A 16,886-nucleotide genomic window follows, 5' to 3' on the forward strand; every position below is an offset into this window, starting at 1 on the left:
CCCTAACCCTAACCCTAACCCTAACCCTAACCCTAACCCTAACCCTAACCCAGATAAATGGATTGATGGGCGGTGCAGAGAATGATTGCACCATGTCAGGTCTGGCTCAGCATACCGATCTTTTCTCAGACATGCAGCTCGATTTCGGGTCCTTCTCTGAGTTGCAGCAACATCAAGAGCTCTTCGGGAACACGGTCAATATTGATGATATGATGAGAAATTTATTCGACGATTTCATTCCTTCGGGTCAGAGTTTCTATTGATGCCTTGTAGCGAGCGCCTACGTAGGACCCGCTGCTGTCAAGAAATCGAAGTCAGCTCCCTGTTGCGCTTGATTCACCGTCCGCATGTACAAACCACGGTAGCCTCTTGTATGGCTGGCAGACGCTGTCACAGTCGCTTCCAGCTTCGATTTCCTCGATGCAATGCGCTGTTCGATCTCTTCATCAGAAACGCGAAGATGCAACAACCTCTTTTCCACATTGCATTCGATGATATCGCCGTTCTGAACAACGCCCAGCACAGAGTCGGACTTCGAAGACTCCGGAGATATATGCAAGACGATTGTACCCCCAGCGGTACCACTCATCCGTCCGTCGGAAAGGCGCAGCATGTCTTCGACTCCCTTCTCACTGAGCTTGCGTGGAATGGGTATCAAGCCTGCTTCCGGCATCCCTGGATTGCCCACAGGTCCAATGTTCTGGAGGACGAGAACGCTATCTGCATCGACGTCTAGCTCAGGATCATCAATTCTCGCTGCTAAGTCTGCAGAGTTCGCAAATACTACAGCTCGACCGCTATGTCGCAGCAGCGTTCGGTCCTTGGAAGCACTGGCCTTCATTACCGAACCACCAGGGGCTAAGTTACCACGGAGAACAACTAGGGACGATGCTGGGTAAAGCGGATCGGCTAGAGAATGTAAACAATTCGTAGGACTGCTTCGAGGTACTCGTGTATACGGTGCAGAGTCGATTTCCTCCCGGAGACTTTTACCGGAGATCGTCATTACGTCCAGGTATAATAAAGGCTTTAGTGCGTGCAATAATGCTAGCATACCACCCGAGTTATGGAAATCGGTCATGTAGTTCTTCCCGCTTGGCTTGAGGTCAACCAATAGCGGGGTTCGGCGTCCTATATCATCAAAGGTGCTCAAATCGATAGTACCTGCGACTGTCGGATGACGACCGATGATTGCCATCAAGTGAACAACAGCATTCGTCGAGCCTCCTATAGCCTGTAGGATGGTCATAGCGTTGAGGAACGATTTGCGCGATAGAAGAGCCTGTGGGACTCGCCTTGCCGCTGCCGCATCCACAGCGAGCTTCCCACTTTCTTCAGCAACTCGCAGACGCGCCGATGAGACAGCTGGAGCAGTAGCACCTTTGAACGGCATCATGCCAAGAGCCACGAGAATGCAGGCCATGGTGCTCGCTGTTCCCATCACGCCGCAAGTGCCTGCCTTCAACAGGTCATCTAGAGTTCGATTTGATGGAATCTTGGTCTTACTCACTGTGGGTGCGAGCTCGTCATTGATGGCCGAGATGTCTTCAACGTCAATTGTGCCAGCACGAAACTTGGCCCAATTGTTTCTGCAGTCCGTGCATGCGCCAATCCTGGCGCCTTTATAGCTCCCCGGCATCATAGGGCCGGTGACAAGGTGAACAATCGGTTTGTTCGCAGAGATACCACCCATCAACTGCGCGGGAGTCGTCTTGTCGCAGCCTTTGCACTAGTCAGTCATCTTGATCCTACAGAAACAACTTTCATCGGGGCCAAAACCTCCAATAAGTACCACAGCATCGCATGGCTGTGCTCTGATCATCTCCTCAGTGTCCATGCTCATCAAGTTTCGGAGGAACATGCTTGTTGGACTAGCAAAACTCTCATGGAGACTAATGGTGGGAAAGTCGATAGCGAGACCTCCATTAAGCTGCACCCCTCGCTTGACAGCTTCGATCAGTTGAGGGATGTTAGCATGACACTGACTTATCAGTTCCCTTAGCCCGAGCGGAATGGGCGCACACTTACAGGATTGAAGCTGCTGTATGTGTTGACGATACCGATGATTGGCCGAGACAGCGCATCCTCACTGTAACCAAGGGCTTTGATAAAGACTTTGCGCAAGAACAAAGAAAAGTGAGCATCTCCATAGGATGTCAGACCCTGACGAAGACCGCTCGCCGATGCTGGTATAGGACTGTCGATGTCGTAATCACACGCAGTCGCGCTCTGGCTCGCAGACATGATGCAGATGGATATTCGTTAGATAATCTTGCTCAAAAACCCTGTCTCAATTCGCCTATTTGTGTTGTGGACGTTAGGCATGCTTGCGGGCAAAGTCCGCAGAGAAGTTCCTAGCGGATATCGTCCGCTTCACAATTTGCGGACCGAGCCCGCTGCGCTTATACAAGAAGGGGGAAGGGCGTCATGCCATGCTCCGAGGATAACACCACCAAAACACCTCACGATGCACGACCTGAAAGGAAAAGTGGCTCTGGTCATTGGTCTTGGGCAATCGGGAGATGAGGGATGGGGTATCGGTGCAGCCTGCGCCGTTCTTTTCGCCCGTCAAGGAGCCATTATTTTCGGTGGGAACCGCACCATCGAGTCCACACAAAGAACCCATCAAGCAATTGAGGAAGAGGGTGGTGTGTGCCATGTCAAAGTCACTCAAGCGACCGAGTCGGGATCGGTGAAGGATCTTGTCGACGCCTGCGTTGCCAAACATGGTCGCATCGACATCCTCCTGACGAACGTGGGCGCCTCACAGCCTGGATGCCCGGCGAGCATGGAAGAATCCGTATGGGACTCGCAGATGGATCTCAATCTCCGGAGTGTATATCTGGCCTGCCATCACGTCCTTCCCATCATGGAAGGGCAAACCTCCGGTGGCGCAGTCGTCTGTATATCTAGTATCGCTGGTATGCGATACATCGGCAAGCCGCAGATTGGATACAACACGGCTAAGGCTGCGATACTGCAGTTTGTGAAAGCCACGGCAGTCATGTATGCCGACAAGGGTGTACGGTTGAACACAGTCGTACCAGGGCTTATGAATACGCCGTACACGAAGAGCATGGCAGCTAGATATGGGAAAGACTACGAGCAATTCAAAGAAACAAGGAACAAGCAAGTGCCGATGGGCAAAATGGGCGGTGCTTGGGATGTTGCAAATGCGGCGCTCTTCTTGGTCTCGGACGAAGCGAGCTATGTCACTGGACAAAAGATTGTCGTGGATGGAGGCATTACCTCAAGTACTGGTAGAGTGTAGACCGTTTGGCGTAGCTTTGATAGATAGGGTTATTCCAAGACGAAAACTGGTATGCAGAAGCTAGTTCCAACGCTGTCGTCTTCTCGAAAGCCCGACGAGAACAGGCACTCTGCAGCAACAAGACTGCATATTACATCAGACTCTTTTCCTCTTATCCCGCGCTCACAAGGCCTTAATGTAGCGCTATGTACAACGGCGTATCAGCCATGTCGATGTAATGTCATTGTCGTGAAGATTTGGATAAGGACACGCAAAGCAGCAGACTGATGACAGTCGTCACAGTACTCACTGTGATTTCTTGACGGCTGAACGACCTCACAGACAATAGGCCCTTCTCGAGAACCCAGCCGTTACTGCTCAGCTGTGTGAGGAGCCAAACTTCCCGCTACATGCACGGGTCATTTCCATCGTTCTTCACCGCATTCATCTTCTGCCTCTGTTTCCTTATGCGACAACTTTTATTAGACCACGTATCGTACGTAGCCATGGTTCTGGCGTCTAGTAAGCACTTAAAGTATGCGCGCGTAGTAATTTGTGACAGCAGTTCTGCTTTATAGAGCGCTCAGCTCGGTACAAGACTTCCCTATCTGGACTAAGAGCTGCTATCTTCTTCCATCAAGCCTTTCGCGACGAACTGGCACATGTATTCATCATCTTTAGTGACCTCAAAGTCAAATCGGGTAACGTCCTCCTTATACGGCCACAAATATTCACTAGTAACTCTATGCTACCGTCAGTATATGTAGGTGTCTATGCCATTGATGCTTCATACCGCTTATGCTCTGAGCTTGCCTGATACTCTTCTAAAGCTTTACGGTCTTGATGAAAGCTCAACAAAGCAAACTCATAGCCTTTGCTTTTGTCGATAGGTTGAGTTATAGATGGACCCCCCACGATCAATCTATTGTCCAGGACGCAGGAAAGCTTTTTGAGCGCCTTGAGTTGTGTAACGAAGGTGTTCTTGTGTGCCAATGAAACAGTCGGCTTGAATTTGAAGAGAACTATCATACTTCAGCGATGTTCGGATGATGTTGAGCGCGTCAATGCAGATTGTACTCACCGATATGTACCACTGTCATTGTGGTGGGCTCGTGAAGGTGGTATGAGTGATTGTAGAAAGAAGCGAGTGTATTGAATCGATCGAAGCAAAGCTTCTTCAAGATGATGCGGCTGACGGCCACAGCGAAAGATTATCAGGTTGTGATACGGTGCGGGCGTATCCCGAGAGCTCATTGTGGGTCCACGGAGATTGGCGGAGTCGTAGCGGAGTTTCTCCGCAGGCTCAAATCCAACTAGGGAAAACCGACTAACCTTTGGAACTGTACTAAAGCTTTCGGCGTATCCACTACCACCTTGAGTAATGCGATCAAGTGATACATAGACCTAAGCGCTGTAGGGTACGGTGGGCTAGACCTGTCTTTGGACAATATCAACACCTAGCAAAGTTTAAAGCCCAAGGCTGCTTTCCAAACACAGCAGTAGGGAGTTTCCGGGCTCAAGAGGGTCTTTGTTCTCGAGGTGGTACTTCTTCCTCTCAGCAGGGGGCCAGCATGTGATATCAAAGTACTTTCCTCCAAGTGGTGGACCCCGATGGAAGAAGTGACGTGGTTCGCCGTACTCTTTCCAGAGGATTCTCCACTTTGGGTCGTCAGGCAACGTCATTTGGGATGATATATTACCTACCTTTGTACTTCAACCCCAGCGATCAACACACTCTTTTCTCTTCCAATAGTTCGCCTCATCCACGTCATCGAATCTTTGTACAAATCTCTCTTCGATGCCGCGAACGCCTTCGATCTTGATACCGCTCGCCTTGGCGTAGGAGACAATCTTGTACGGCCAGCAGATTTCTCGTGGGTTCGATGATAGATATGGGACGGTCGTGGCTTGATCCAGACAATCGCAAATGAAGTCTCCAAGAAGTGCGAGAACCAGACCCAGGTCCCTGACCGGGGAGTGCTCCATGAGTAGCTTTGCCCGGTCGAGAGCGTTTAGCGTGGCTAAAATTGCGATACCAATCATTGCGACAGTGTCCTGCCAGCGTTGACCATCATCCATCATGAACCAAGGCGCTAGTTGTTGCGATTGAGCCCAGTGGGCGAAAGCTGACAAGCGTACCCAGAGTCCAACAGCAAGCTCATCGGCTGGAACGTCTCGCTTAGCCATGAGTGAGTTGATGGCTGTGAGCTGATTCTCTATGACCTCCTGCAACCCATATCCAGTAAAGTCGTTCGAGACCACCAGGTCGAAAATGTCCTCGTCACGCTTGATAGATTCGAGGCTATACTTCTTGACGAGCTCTGCTGTAACTTGGGATACTACGTAGGGCCAATTCGGGAATTTCTCGGCTGGCTTGCCATCATATCGCTCCTTATATCTGGCGGCCGTTTGGATATGCTTTCCTGTTTTGATATCTTCCAGGTCGAAGCTGTACGACGGTTTGGGGTACGTTACATACTTTAGCTGTAGCGTTAACACCTCCTTGAGCGAGAAAGGGTCAGCATGTTGTAGAACCACGGACTCTAGTCGTACAATCGCGTTCTCTCGGTCGCGCCTGAGTCTTTTCGCTAGCTTTGGTTCAGGCGATTCGTTGGGACTGACTTCTACAAGCTCTCTCTTCCTCGTTCGCTTGGTTTGTGGGTTGGCTCCCCGAGTTTCGATTGAATCCGAGTTTTGGAGCCTCCGGCATCTCCCTGATGCAAGTACGTCACCTACAGTACTTTTGGGTATGCCAAATACAGTGGAGATACGCTCATAACTGCATGGTAACTCGTGTTGTTGGCAATACAGCTGCACAGCGAATATGGCAGCTCGCTTGGGTGTCTCTAGCTGTGACGTACTTGACGCCTTCGCTAGCTCAGGTGGAGGGGTGGTGATCCGTATACGCTTGGGCATTGTGTAATAGACTTCAGCGCATCAATTAGAGCTATCTTTGTTTATGATTTGGCGCACTTTGAGTGTAGTATCGTCGTGATGTTGTGGACTGGTGGTGTTGCGCATTGATGGGGAAACTAAGAGGTGGGGCTGTGATGCTCTGGGAAAGGCGGGTCGGCCCTTGGCACAGCGCAACCACCAATGGTTGCCGCGCGGTGTCAATCGAAGCCCTAGCCACCACAGCAACAACATTGAAGTCGCGATCGAACCATTCTGTCTCTCCTCATTTCTCTTAGTCCTCAATACATCTCATCTCAGTCGCCGTGTGGATCCGCGATCAAGCTCGTTATTGTTAAGCCGCCAAGTTTCGTTCAGATGGAGATTGCTGATGCGCTATGGTGACATAGCGACAGTGGTACTGGCATTACAACCAGCGCACGATACGGGTGACCCGCACAGTGGCTCGCTTACGGTAGATACGTATGCTGAATCCGAAACGGAAGTCATGGCTGCCTGGAGAACCATCGTTTATATGATGTGAAGTGGTGGCAATGACGAATCGTCAGGTAAGAACCGCGCAGAGCGGCCGTAAAGCTTCACGATCTCGATCTCTCGCCATGTTGATCTACCTGAGCCATGTCATTAACGTCCATAGAGGCACATGAACTTCTGATCTCACTTCCGTTTTCTCAGACTAATCGTTTCCTCGATCGTCCCAAAGCCCACCGTCTTACCGTCGACACCCACTACATCCTCGCCGACGAATTCGCCGTACCGCACCTTCAGGGCTTTGAGCTCCACCGACATGTCCTCAACTGCCGTCAACTTCTCGCGTAACACCAGCCGTTCCATCTCCGTATTGCCCCTCGTAGCCGTCATGATCTGCAAGAAGCCGCCGTCTGCTGCGGGTGTACCATTGCGTGATAGTGACCAGATTGCTATTGCGGCGAAAGTGATAGCGGCTACAAGGTAGATGCTGTATGGAAGGATGAGGTTCAGTGGGTTGGCGAAGGAGTATATACTTTGGTAATGGGTAGTAGTGATAGGCACCATGTCCCACCAGGTCCCGAGGGAAATGGTGGAGATGGTGATGTTAGTTAAGACGCTATTAAGGAGGTCCTCTGTAACATTGATATATGTCCTGGCATCAAGGGGATCTTGGTCAGTGTAGGGCATGTTGAGCCATGTATCAAAGACAGTTCCCTGCAATGAAGCTGTGAAGCAGTCAACTTTCCCATTACGAATAAGCTAGACATCAGACTTACAGCTAGTGTTCCATCCAGAAAAAGAACTCAGGTCCCAACTCAAACAGTCAAAACACTCCGTACCGTTGATCAAACTGCTGCTGCTCTTGTTGCACCATGAATCGTCGGTTTTGAGTCTCCAGACTAAGTTGCTCATATAGACTTCATCTTGTAGTGGTAATCCCAGTGTCTGTCGTAAAGTCCATTGGTTGTATAATGGGAATATGATGCGCATTAGATGGTTCCAATCTTCAAGAGCTCGAGTGTCTGTCGAAGGACTCCGCGGTCCCCACGGATAGTGGCCTGCACCAATTGCATCGTGATAGACTTGAGTATCTGTAAAGAACCCGATTGATGGAAGCAGTTTCATGTCACTCGTAATAACTGAACAGTTTGTATTCCACGAGGAAAGGACACCTTAACATCATAGAGCACGGTGTACGGCTTGCAGTTTATTTCAGTTGTGGCACGGAGGACCTCTCGACTTAATTTATTCTCGGAATTGCGGCGTGATGTATAAGTCAGGGGAGTGTGCTTTATAACAGAATAAAGAGGTGCATCTCCAGACTTTCCATCCCATTGCAACTCCGAGTTCCATACCGACGCAAAGATCGGCATTGCCTGTGGGAGCTTATATTCCGGGTATTCGTTTCTTTCAAGATTCAAGACGTAAGTATTGTTGTACGATACGTTGACTGCGCCCTGCTAAGTCCAGCCAACCAAGGCTATCGCTCCGCTGTTGTGACAGGCATGCTGTCCTCGCGCGATCGGTATCTAGGTATGCGCTGGTACGTTCCGCCCGAATCAAGGGTTCGCAACGCGCTCTTGAGGTGACCGCATAGAACCCGCGCTGACAGACATGACATAGAGCGTTATTAGTCCACAAAGCGATATACGTCGTCATACATGTCAGCCCTCCATCAGATCGCAACGCAGAGCTCATGTTGTCGAGGGAGGATGGAAAGGATGGTTTGCGCAGTGTCAATGTCTGATTACGAAGGTTCTACCGATAGGCGACTGCCCACAGATTGAGATGTCGGTTCCGATCGGAACGCGACGCGACTCTTAAAGCAACACCAAACCCTCGTGTGGTACTTGCACTTAACATTCACACCCCTCGCGCCAGGATGCACGGCATGACACACACGTCGCAGCTCTACCATCAGCAACGCATTGCCTCTTCCAGCCCTCAAAGCACTGTTGATGTACGCTCTGTCCGCAGCTGTCCTTGCACCACACCAAACCCCCGTCGCTCGCCGCCGTCGACCCATCCTCTACCAAAACCTCACGACAAATCGCGCAATCCCCCTCGATCGCCTGCCTCCGCGCATGAGCAGCATCACATGCATCACATGCAGAATGTTCGTCCCAATTGCTGCGACAAACGGTGCACGTGAGAGGATTGCAGTCGGTAACGCATACCGCACGCCAATCATCGAAGCATTTCTTGTGCACACTCCGACCGCAACTTGATCTACACCATACAATGTCGGACGCATCGCATTCGGAAAGAAGGTCTCCTTCGTAGCAGATGGGACACGGTTCGTCCAAGGGCAACCGGCGAGCATGTGGGCGTTGGCATCGCTGCAGCGAAGGGCGTGGCACGACCTGCGACACATTTGGCGATGACGTCGCACTGGACAGTGACGACCTGCGTGGGATCGCTTCAGCTGGCTCGGCTGGTGCCGCTGCGATGTCAGGACGATTCGAGCTTCTCGCGCTCCCTGTTGTGACTCGGGGTGTGGTGTTGACAGCGCTGCGCGCAGCCCGGCCCAACGATGTACTAGGTGTTGGCGGGATCTCCGACGATGCGTTGACGGATTCAGCAGCGGCTGGACTCGCTACATTGTGTCGAGGAGGAGTGGTACTGTTCGAAGGCCCTAATTCCTGCCTGACCTGTTGCACGATCTGCTCGATCTGCGCGCGTATTGCTTCAAGCTGGGCAGGCGTGAAAGCCACTGTCGCCGGCTGACTCTGCATTGCAGATCTCCGGCCCCGCGTTCGATCAAGCTCGACCGGGAACGCTGCCCTGATATTGTTCGTCCATTTGTTCACCAGCGCCTCGCCTTGTGTATGTCGATGGAGATAACATAACCCATGGTTGGCGAGATTCACAAGGTCCGGTCGAAGTCGCTCCGGGTCTGGCTGTTCCTTTGCTATCTCAGTAACCAAGAAGTACACGTCATGACGCCGGATCCGCCTGTGGCACTCGCGACCCTTGGACGGGGCATACCCGAAGCAGAGGCCGTCCACACATAAATTCAGCACGTCCTCGGGATTCCACCGGGGCTGGGATCTGGACGTGCCAGGGATAGTGGCTCTGTTGGTGGGCACTGAAGAAGGCATTGTTCAAGAAAATAGTGTCTTTGAGGGAGTCTTCGAGAATGCGCGTTGATTGTGGGGATATCAGCACAATAAAAGTCGTGATGTAGTAGGGTTTGAAGGCGTAATGGTGCGAGTTGCACGAAGATATATCCATCAGCAACCTTTCATTCCCTCTTCACAGCCACGATCGCAATATCCAAGTAACTCCTCTGGAGGATTGTCAACCTGGCAAGACATGGGTCATTTCATGGTGTTGAGACAGAACAGCTTGGTGAGCTGCGAATCATTATCTTTCCACGAGAGAAGCGGCAAACGGCGCATGATATACCAGGTATTTCGATACTCAAGAATAGCGCTGCGCCCCTGCGTTGTCATGCAACTCGCTTTGTGCAGCTCGAGGCAAGGTGGAGAGGTAGGCGATGCGCGCGAGGTTGATGCGGCGTGGTTGTCACCTGGAACAACATTCGTTTCTAGTCATACAGCTGCACCCACTGCTCATTGGACTAGCTGGTAAGCCAGAACTGGGTAGAGGGTACTACGCCTGACTAAAATGCTAATTTTAATCTAAAAGGATGTCACTCAACGTCTCAAGTCTACAGACTGCCTGAGGGTCCTGCGTTCATCATGCTGCTCGCAAAGCGACTCCAATAGGATCTCGTGTTGATCATGGGCATCGCATTTGTGCAAAGAGAAATTCTGATCGAACTCGGAGAGGTACAGTAGCCCGGAATCGGTTCCACTGGCCTAGCTGGTGCCGCTGCCATGTCAGGGCGATTTCTGCTTCTCGCGCTCCCTGTTGCGATCGGGGATGTCGTGCAAACTACGATATTTCCACTGCTTACCATGCTGTAGTTCCAAGGGTGACCGTCGAAGTGTTTCCCAGGACCCCCTTGCCATACGGTGAGCTATGATAATGATGGCTTAACGCTTTCCAAGATAGCTGCTTTCCCTAGATACTGTACAGGTGCACTGGCCTAGTTCTTCATGCAGTAAAGGACAGAACTCTCCAGACTTCGTCTTTCAAATTATCGGCGCACTGAAACCTACCAAATCACGATCCTTATTGTTCATCTCGTCGTCCTTAACCTGCTTATCAAGCTACTTGCTCAACGCGATGGTCGAGCTCGGAGACGATTCCGAAAATCCCAAAATACGCTCGAGCACCTAGCTCCAAAGCTTAGCATTACCAAGACTGCACGGAAGCCATTATGCACACTACCACACCGCCTTTAAAGTCCAACTCCCTGTAAAGCTCACTATCGCTCTTGATCATTCGAGGTCGGACTTCGGTCCACAGAGTATTTGTTACAAGTAAGATTTCTAGCGTAACCTTAACGATTCTTGGAACTCCTCAAACGCTCTATTTAAACTATGGAGTTTACGACCTGGGTTCATGTCACATCTACTTTCCAACTCCACAATCTTCCTTAAACTCATATCGAAAAATGAAACTTAACGTTTTCGTTGTTTTCTTCGCGCCTATGGTTCTTGCTACAACAAAAATATGGAATCTGAGTGGTAGCTGCAGCGCTGCCAACGTCTGCGACGTGGATACAGCATTCAACAATCCGAACAACCCGAAAGTGTGTAATGGCAGAGCGGGACAGTATGTTGGCACAGGTATCAACGGAAGAACATGGTGCAGCCCTCCAGGCACCAAATGCACTTATGTTTGGGAGTGCTAGCTGCTTGCTACTGTTCGAAAGGATACTAGTCAGGTATGTAGTGCTCCACAATCCCCTCTGATTCAGACTAACCATCCATGAAAGAAGGGTCCGGGAACTACAGTGCACCCCGAGGCTGGTAGGCGATTGTCCTCTTCAGAGGTTGTGGAATCAGTGGTTAGTAGCAGCAAATCAAAACCTAAGATTAGAGCTGGAGTTGAAGATTGTGAAGATCGCCCTTGGACGATCCAGAGTTGATTCCTAGAGAAGAGCAGGAGTGCGATAGACAGGGCATCGTACCAGCACGAATGGGAGACCAATACAATCATACAAGTGTGTTATCAGGCTTCGTACATCAACATGATAACATGGGGTGGGTTGAGAATTATTCTCAACGTCTTAAGTCTATGCACTGCGTGAGAATCTTCTGACCATCATTCTGCCCGTAGAATGTCGTCAGTAGAGTTCCTTATTGATCACGAGCATCGTGACTTTATAGAGGGAATCTCTTGTAAGATTGGAAGATATATAGCACACATTCAGCATGCAAAAGTAACCCCACCGCGTTGCCAAAAGCTACGTTACTTGCACGAAACACGAACATGTCCTGTTCGTCCGGAAAGATACAACCTTTCCCAGAACAACAGCATAGGTTACGCAACACTCCTGCATGGGCATGAGGCTGTGTTTCAAGGAGCACACTCGTACGACTGCGCCTTCGTGACATCTCCGTCTTCCGACACAAGGCGTGTCTTCATCGGATAGGGGCACAAGAATCTGTGGTACTGTGTTCCAGACGTATCATTGAAGTTGATTGGTATCGCATCCGGCGCAGTACCCTTTTCCACCCAATCGACAAGAGCCTGGAAAGTGGAGGTAGGCTGTCCACCCGATCCACCAGAGCAATGCGCTAGTCCAGGAACCTGGAAGTAGCGGAAGAAGTCGTCGAGGTTGGGATCCAGCTTTGTTACACGGTTATAGTAGTCAGTTGTGCCTTTGTGTGGTATAAGTCCATCGGCCTAACAGGAAGGTCAGCATAGGTTCGGAATAATACAACACTCGTCAAAGACGACGAGAGGCAAGGATTGCTCGATGGAAAATTTACCAGGCCATGATAGGTAATGATCTTGCCGCCCGCTTTGCGGTAGTTTGAAAGATCTGGATCCGCGCTTCCGATGATAGAGTCGTATTGCTGCATAGCAGACTTGAAAAGGCGTGTGTATTCCTCCACTGAGCTGATCAGCGTGTAATTCCACTGGGGGTCCTTCTTGACGAAGAGCTGTAACCATGCTTCCCCAAGTCCAGTAGGAGCTCCGGTACATGTGCCGTTCGTGTTGCACGTTGTCGCCGCGTAGCCTAAGTCAGAGGTAGTACCCGTTGGATTAGGGCTGCCAGTGAGCCGAGATTGATAGTCAACACCGTACCAAAGGAACTCGCCGTTCGAACCGCGAGGGCCTTCCCATGTAGCATTTGCAATTACTGCAGCTGCTTCGGTGATGGTGACAGATTTGCCCGTTGAAGTGCACTTGCAAACGCTACCGATCATCGTGAACGGATCGAAAGAACACTTGTCCACGTCGCTGATCAGTCCGTCAGCCACACCATCGAGGGCGTCGCAGGAGGCGACAGCGGCTTCGGTGAGGGAGTCCAATTCGCATTTCGTGGGAAACTGCCCCGTTACTGACATCATCACCTGTGCCCATGCCGCTCCGGGGATGAACTGGTTCCAGTTGAACGCTGGAGCTGCGGCAGCGATACCGTCGTATGCGTCAGGGTAGCGCTGTGCGAGCATGAAGCCTTGGCGGCCTCCTTGAGAGCATCCGCTCCAATACGAATATTTAGCAGGTTGTCCGTAGAAGGAGTTGATGACATCTTTTGCAATGAGCGACTGGTCGTTGAGCGATACAGCAGCCAAGTTTTGGAGCGCATACATGTCAACATTACCTGGGCTGTTCAACGCCCACGGATCGGGAACATAGCTCAATCCCAGGCCAGCATCCGTCGTTGACGCCACATATCCCTCTCCAAGCGCGCCGCTCATTGCCATATACGATAGTGGAAACCGTCCAGCAACGTAACCTCCCCCTCCCACGGATTGAAGTCGCCCATTCCATCCATTCATTGGAAGCCATGTCTCGACGTTGATGGTGTCGTTCTGGCCTTCGTGCGTATATGTAATGGTAATGTTGCAGTAGTCGACGCCGCGCACGGAAATAGATGGATGGTTGTAGTAGAACTGGTCGGAAATTTCGGTTGTATAGTTTGTGACAGGCGTAGCGGTAAGGTCGATGATAGTGACACCGAAAACCGTTGGGTAAGGTATAAAGCTGGCATCGCAGGCCGAAGATGGGGTGGTGATGTTGTGCATCGTGTTGCAAGGGAACGAGTGACAGAGGTTAGGACGAAGGGAGTATTGGAGGTGGGAGTGGCTGAACATTAAGCTTTATTCTCCGATCAAGTAGCGGAAAGAGATGAAGACTCATTGACCTTGCTATCACAGCCTCAGCACAATCCACGACATTACCTCTGAGTGCGCTTGCAGGTCCTTGCTCAGAAAAGATGATCACGAATCAAGACATACGGCGTATTGCGCTGATTGGCTACGTATTGCCCTGAGTCTGCGCTAGCATCTCGTTCGGCCACTCGAGCCAATGCTTCCAGAAGGAACCCAGAAATCTGGAAATCTCCTCGATCAAAATTCTACCGACATTGCCGACAAGCCACATTTGACGCCGGCGGTGCAGAACGACCGCGTAATGGGCGAGGATGATTAGCGCTTCCGGCTTTCGCATGGACAGGAGGTTCGTGAAGTCGCTAGACAAATTGATAGGCCAAATCCAGATCAAACCAGAAGAAGACGGTTGACCAGGGACTGTTTCAGTTTGGTACACGAGCTGCAGCTGAGATACAGCCGCGCGGCAGGTTGATTGGGATTGCTCACTCATGTCCGCTTGGCCCAGCAAGTTGGACAGGCGATCGGCTACAACCTCAGCAATTTCATTGTAGGAAGATGATGCTAGGTTGATGGAATCTTCGGCACGTTCGAAATAGGAAGATATGCTGGTATGCTTCAGGAATTGCCAGGACTGCGATGTAACAGCACGCACCCCACGATGCAAGTTCATGTACGTGATGAACCTGTCTAGTATATCGCCTGCGCTAGCGTCCGTAATCACGGCCACTTCACCAAGCTCATGCAAGCCGATGAAGCTAGAGAATACCAATAGAGGGGCACAATTCTCTGCCGTGACCTCGAAATGTGCATCATTGAACGAGCTCAACGCCAGTGTCTGGAAGGCCCTTGCTTCCTCGCGATAGAGACCTGATTCAGCCGCATTCAGGTAGCTCATATGCATAGCAGATAGTGCTAGCAGCTGGTACACAACGTATGGCTTAGATAATATGATCGGCATCAAAGTTCGTGCCTGTTCTCGATCCACAGCGCCTGCTTCTTCGAGACTTGGCAAGGTCTCGAAGATGAAATGATTGAACAACTGCATATGGCGCAGATTGAGCGACAGATCTTGTGCTTGAAACGATGACGGTAGTGGAGATAGGTAATCCTGGTTGACAGACGGCGTTACTGCTGCTGACGCACTATTGTGACGATCCCCTACAATTGGCACACTTTGCGACATGGGACTTCCAATGTAAGGTTCTGTTGGGGCAGTATCGGAGATTGTACATGATGATTGAGCGGACCCTGCACGGCGAGTGGGTGGCTTTTGATACGCGCAGGTCCGATCATCCCGCGAACAATTCTCGCATGTCGGTTGTGCCTCATCACACTGCGGAAGTCAGTATGCTCTCCACTTCAGATTAAGTCGAGATAGATACAGGTACCAGCGTCTAACAGCCAGGTCGCTTACCTTGATGTGGCGTCGCTTACATTCTTGACAGCCAAGTCGCGACTTCCTGTGTGGTCTCCGTGAGGGGTTCCGTGGACGCATGGCCAAACTCGACTCAGGCGACTGTGATTGGCGTAACAAGAAACCAGTAAACAAAGATACGCAGAGCCAGAGATACGGATAGTAGCGAAGGGGTGTTGGATCAAGAAGAATGCAGCGGTAAATACGGATACGCTGACTAAGGATGCACTAGATTAGTGTCTCCCAAATCGGAGCTTGAAATCTGGAAGTGGACCACGCTAGATTTCTACATATCCCCCTTCATTCGCCGCATACCCCTGCAGCACCGCATGAAGCACTGGTGCGTCACTGTTTATACGTCGTATTCGAATATACGACGTATCGCCCTTGCGGCGGCCGTTTCACGATAACTTCCACTCCCATCCGTCTCTCCTCCCTTTGGCGTGCGAAGCTCATGTTGTTATCGCAACAATTCGGCTACGACTAATCGGGGTAGAGTACGACGTATTCCCAAGTATAGCGGGTCACATTCTGCTTCCTCACCCACATCTGGCGCTGCGTTCACCGCAGCACGTTCTGAAACTACAGCGAACTCGAGAGGTACAAAGATCTTGAGTCCTCACAATGTTTCGATCAAGATACCATCTACCATCGACTTCCATCGCCTCACCATCTCCAGTCGCTTCGAGCTTGTCCCGCAGAAGAATCTCGTACGAATTATACCCACCGGCGCCTTCACCCAATCAGCCAGAATGGTCGACGGAGTAGAGCCCACCAAGGGAGGCTACTACCTTTGGAACTACCTCCCCTCGATGGCCGCCGCTGTTATATTCATCCTACTTTTCATGGTTACCACCGGTTTGATCTGGTGGCGAATGTTCCGTACCAAGACCTGGTTTTGCACCCCGTTTGTGGCTGGGGGCTTCCGTAAGCTTCGTCCCTCTGGTTCTCGTGATGGAGCTGACACTTTTATTGTAGTGGAGTTCGCCGGTTACTGCGCAAGAGCGTCTGCTCACAGCAAGACTGGTAGAATCATGCCATTCGCTGTACAAAACGTCTTCATTCTCCTTGGCCCCGCTTTCTTCGCTGCATCAATCTACATGTGTCTGAGTCGCATCATTCGCAGTATACAAGCCGACCACCTTTCCGTGATCGAGCCTCGGAAGTTGACGAAGATATTCGTGACGGGTGACGTCCTCTCCATCCTGGTTCAGGGAGGCGCTTCTGGCCTGATGATTACCGGCACGCATGCAAAGCTCGGAGAAGGCATCGTGATCGCTGGTCTACTTATTCAAGTGATCATGTTTGCACTATTCGCGGTCACAGGGGTCATCTTTCGGAACCGCATACGCCAACGTCCTACTCCTGAGTCGTACACCATCGATGTTCCTTGGAGGGAGAGTTTACGCATGCTGTTCATCGTCTCCGCTCTCATCATGGTCAGATCTGTCTTTCGCGTCGTAGAGTACGCCATGGGTAATGACGGGTATCTTCTGAGGCATGAATGGACCATGTACATCTTCGATTCAGTTCCAATGTTCGCGGTTACCGTCTTGTACTACTTGTGGTACCCAACAATACTGGTTGCTATGAAGACCGAGCTGCAGAACATTTCTGCATAGTAGATTATATCTAATTG

At 50.9% G+C, this 16,886-nt stretch overlaps 6 protein-coding genes across 6 annotated transcripts; 2 read left to right on the top strand and 4 right to left on the bottom strand.

The window, feature by feature from the left end:
* Window positions 1–280: 280 nt before the first annotated feature.
* On the bottom strand, window positions 281–2,244 carry GT037_007122 (uncharacterized protein; the record flags this gene model as incomplete). The annotated part of the gene is made up of 3 exons (XM_038932169.1): window positions 281–1,722; window positions 1,753–1,981; window positions 2,029–2,244. The coding sequence occupies 3 exons, from the start codon at window positions 2,242–2,244 to the stop codon at window positions 281–283; spliced, it is 1,887 nt and encodes a 628-aa protein (XP_038784657.1).
* A 223-nt stretch (window positions 2,245–2,467) lies between these two features.
* GT037_007123 (oxidoreductase ucpa) lies at window positions 2,468–3,271 on the top strand (the record flags this gene model as incomplete). The annotated part of the gene is made up of 1 exon (XM_038932170.1): window positions 2,468–3,271. The coding sequence occupies one exon, from the start codon at window positions 2,468–2,470 to the stop codon at window positions 3,269–3,271; it is 804 nt and encodes a 267-aa protein (XP_038784658.1).
* A 592-nt stretch (window positions 3,272–3,863) lies between these two features.
* On the bottom strand, window positions 3,864–6,166 carry GT037_007124 (uncharacterized protein; the record flags this gene model as incomplete). Its single annotated transcript, XM_038932171.1, has 4 exons — window positions 3,864–3,993; window positions 4,044–4,280; window positions 4,332–4,616; window positions 4,986–6,166. The coding sequence occupies 4 exons, from the start codon at window positions 6,164–6,166 to the stop codon at window positions 3,864–3,866; spliced, it is 1,833 nt and encodes a 610-aa protein (XP_038784659.1).
* A 654-nt stretch (window positions 6,167–6,820) lies between these two features.
* GT037_007125 (uncharacterized protein) lies at window positions 6,821–7,321 on the bottom strand (the record flags this gene model as incomplete). The annotated part of the gene is made up of 1 exon (XM_038932172.1): window positions 6,821–7,321. One exon carries the CDS (start codon window positions 7,319–7,321, stop codon window positions 6,821–6,823), a length of 501 nt encoding a protein of 166 aa, XP_038784660.1.
* Window positions 7,322–12,067: 4,746 nt separating this feature from the next.
* On the bottom strand, window positions 12,068–14,878 carry GT037_007126 (feruloyl esterase b precursor; the record flags this gene model as incomplete). The annotated part of the gene is made up of 3 exons (XM_038932173.1): window positions 12,068–12,397; window positions 12,484–13,807; window positions 13,983–14,878. The coding sequence occupies 3 exons, from the start codon at window positions 14,876–14,878 to the stop codon at window positions 12,068–12,070; spliced, it is 2,550 nt and encodes an 849-aa protein (XP_038784661.1).
* A 1,121-nt stretch (window positions 14,879–15,999) lies between these two features.
* On the top strand, window positions 16,000–16,869 carry GT037_007127 (uncharacterized protein; the record flags this gene model as incomplete). Its single annotated transcript, XM_038932174.1, has 2 exons — window positions 16,000–16,174; window positions 16,226–16,869. 2 exons carry the CDS (start codon window positions 16,000–16,002, stop codon window positions 16,867–16,869), a joined length of 819 nt encoding a protein of 272 aa, XP_038784662.1.
* Window positions 16,870–16,886: the final 17 nt, after the last annotated feature.

The sequence above is a fragment of the Alternaria burnsii genome (assembly GCF_013036055.1).
Source record: "Alternaria burnsii strain CBS107.38 chromosome Unknown 715, whole genome shotgun sequence".
NCBI lineage: Eukaryota > Fungi > Ascomycota > Dothideomycetes > Pleosporales > Pleosporaceae > Alternaria > Alternaria burnsii.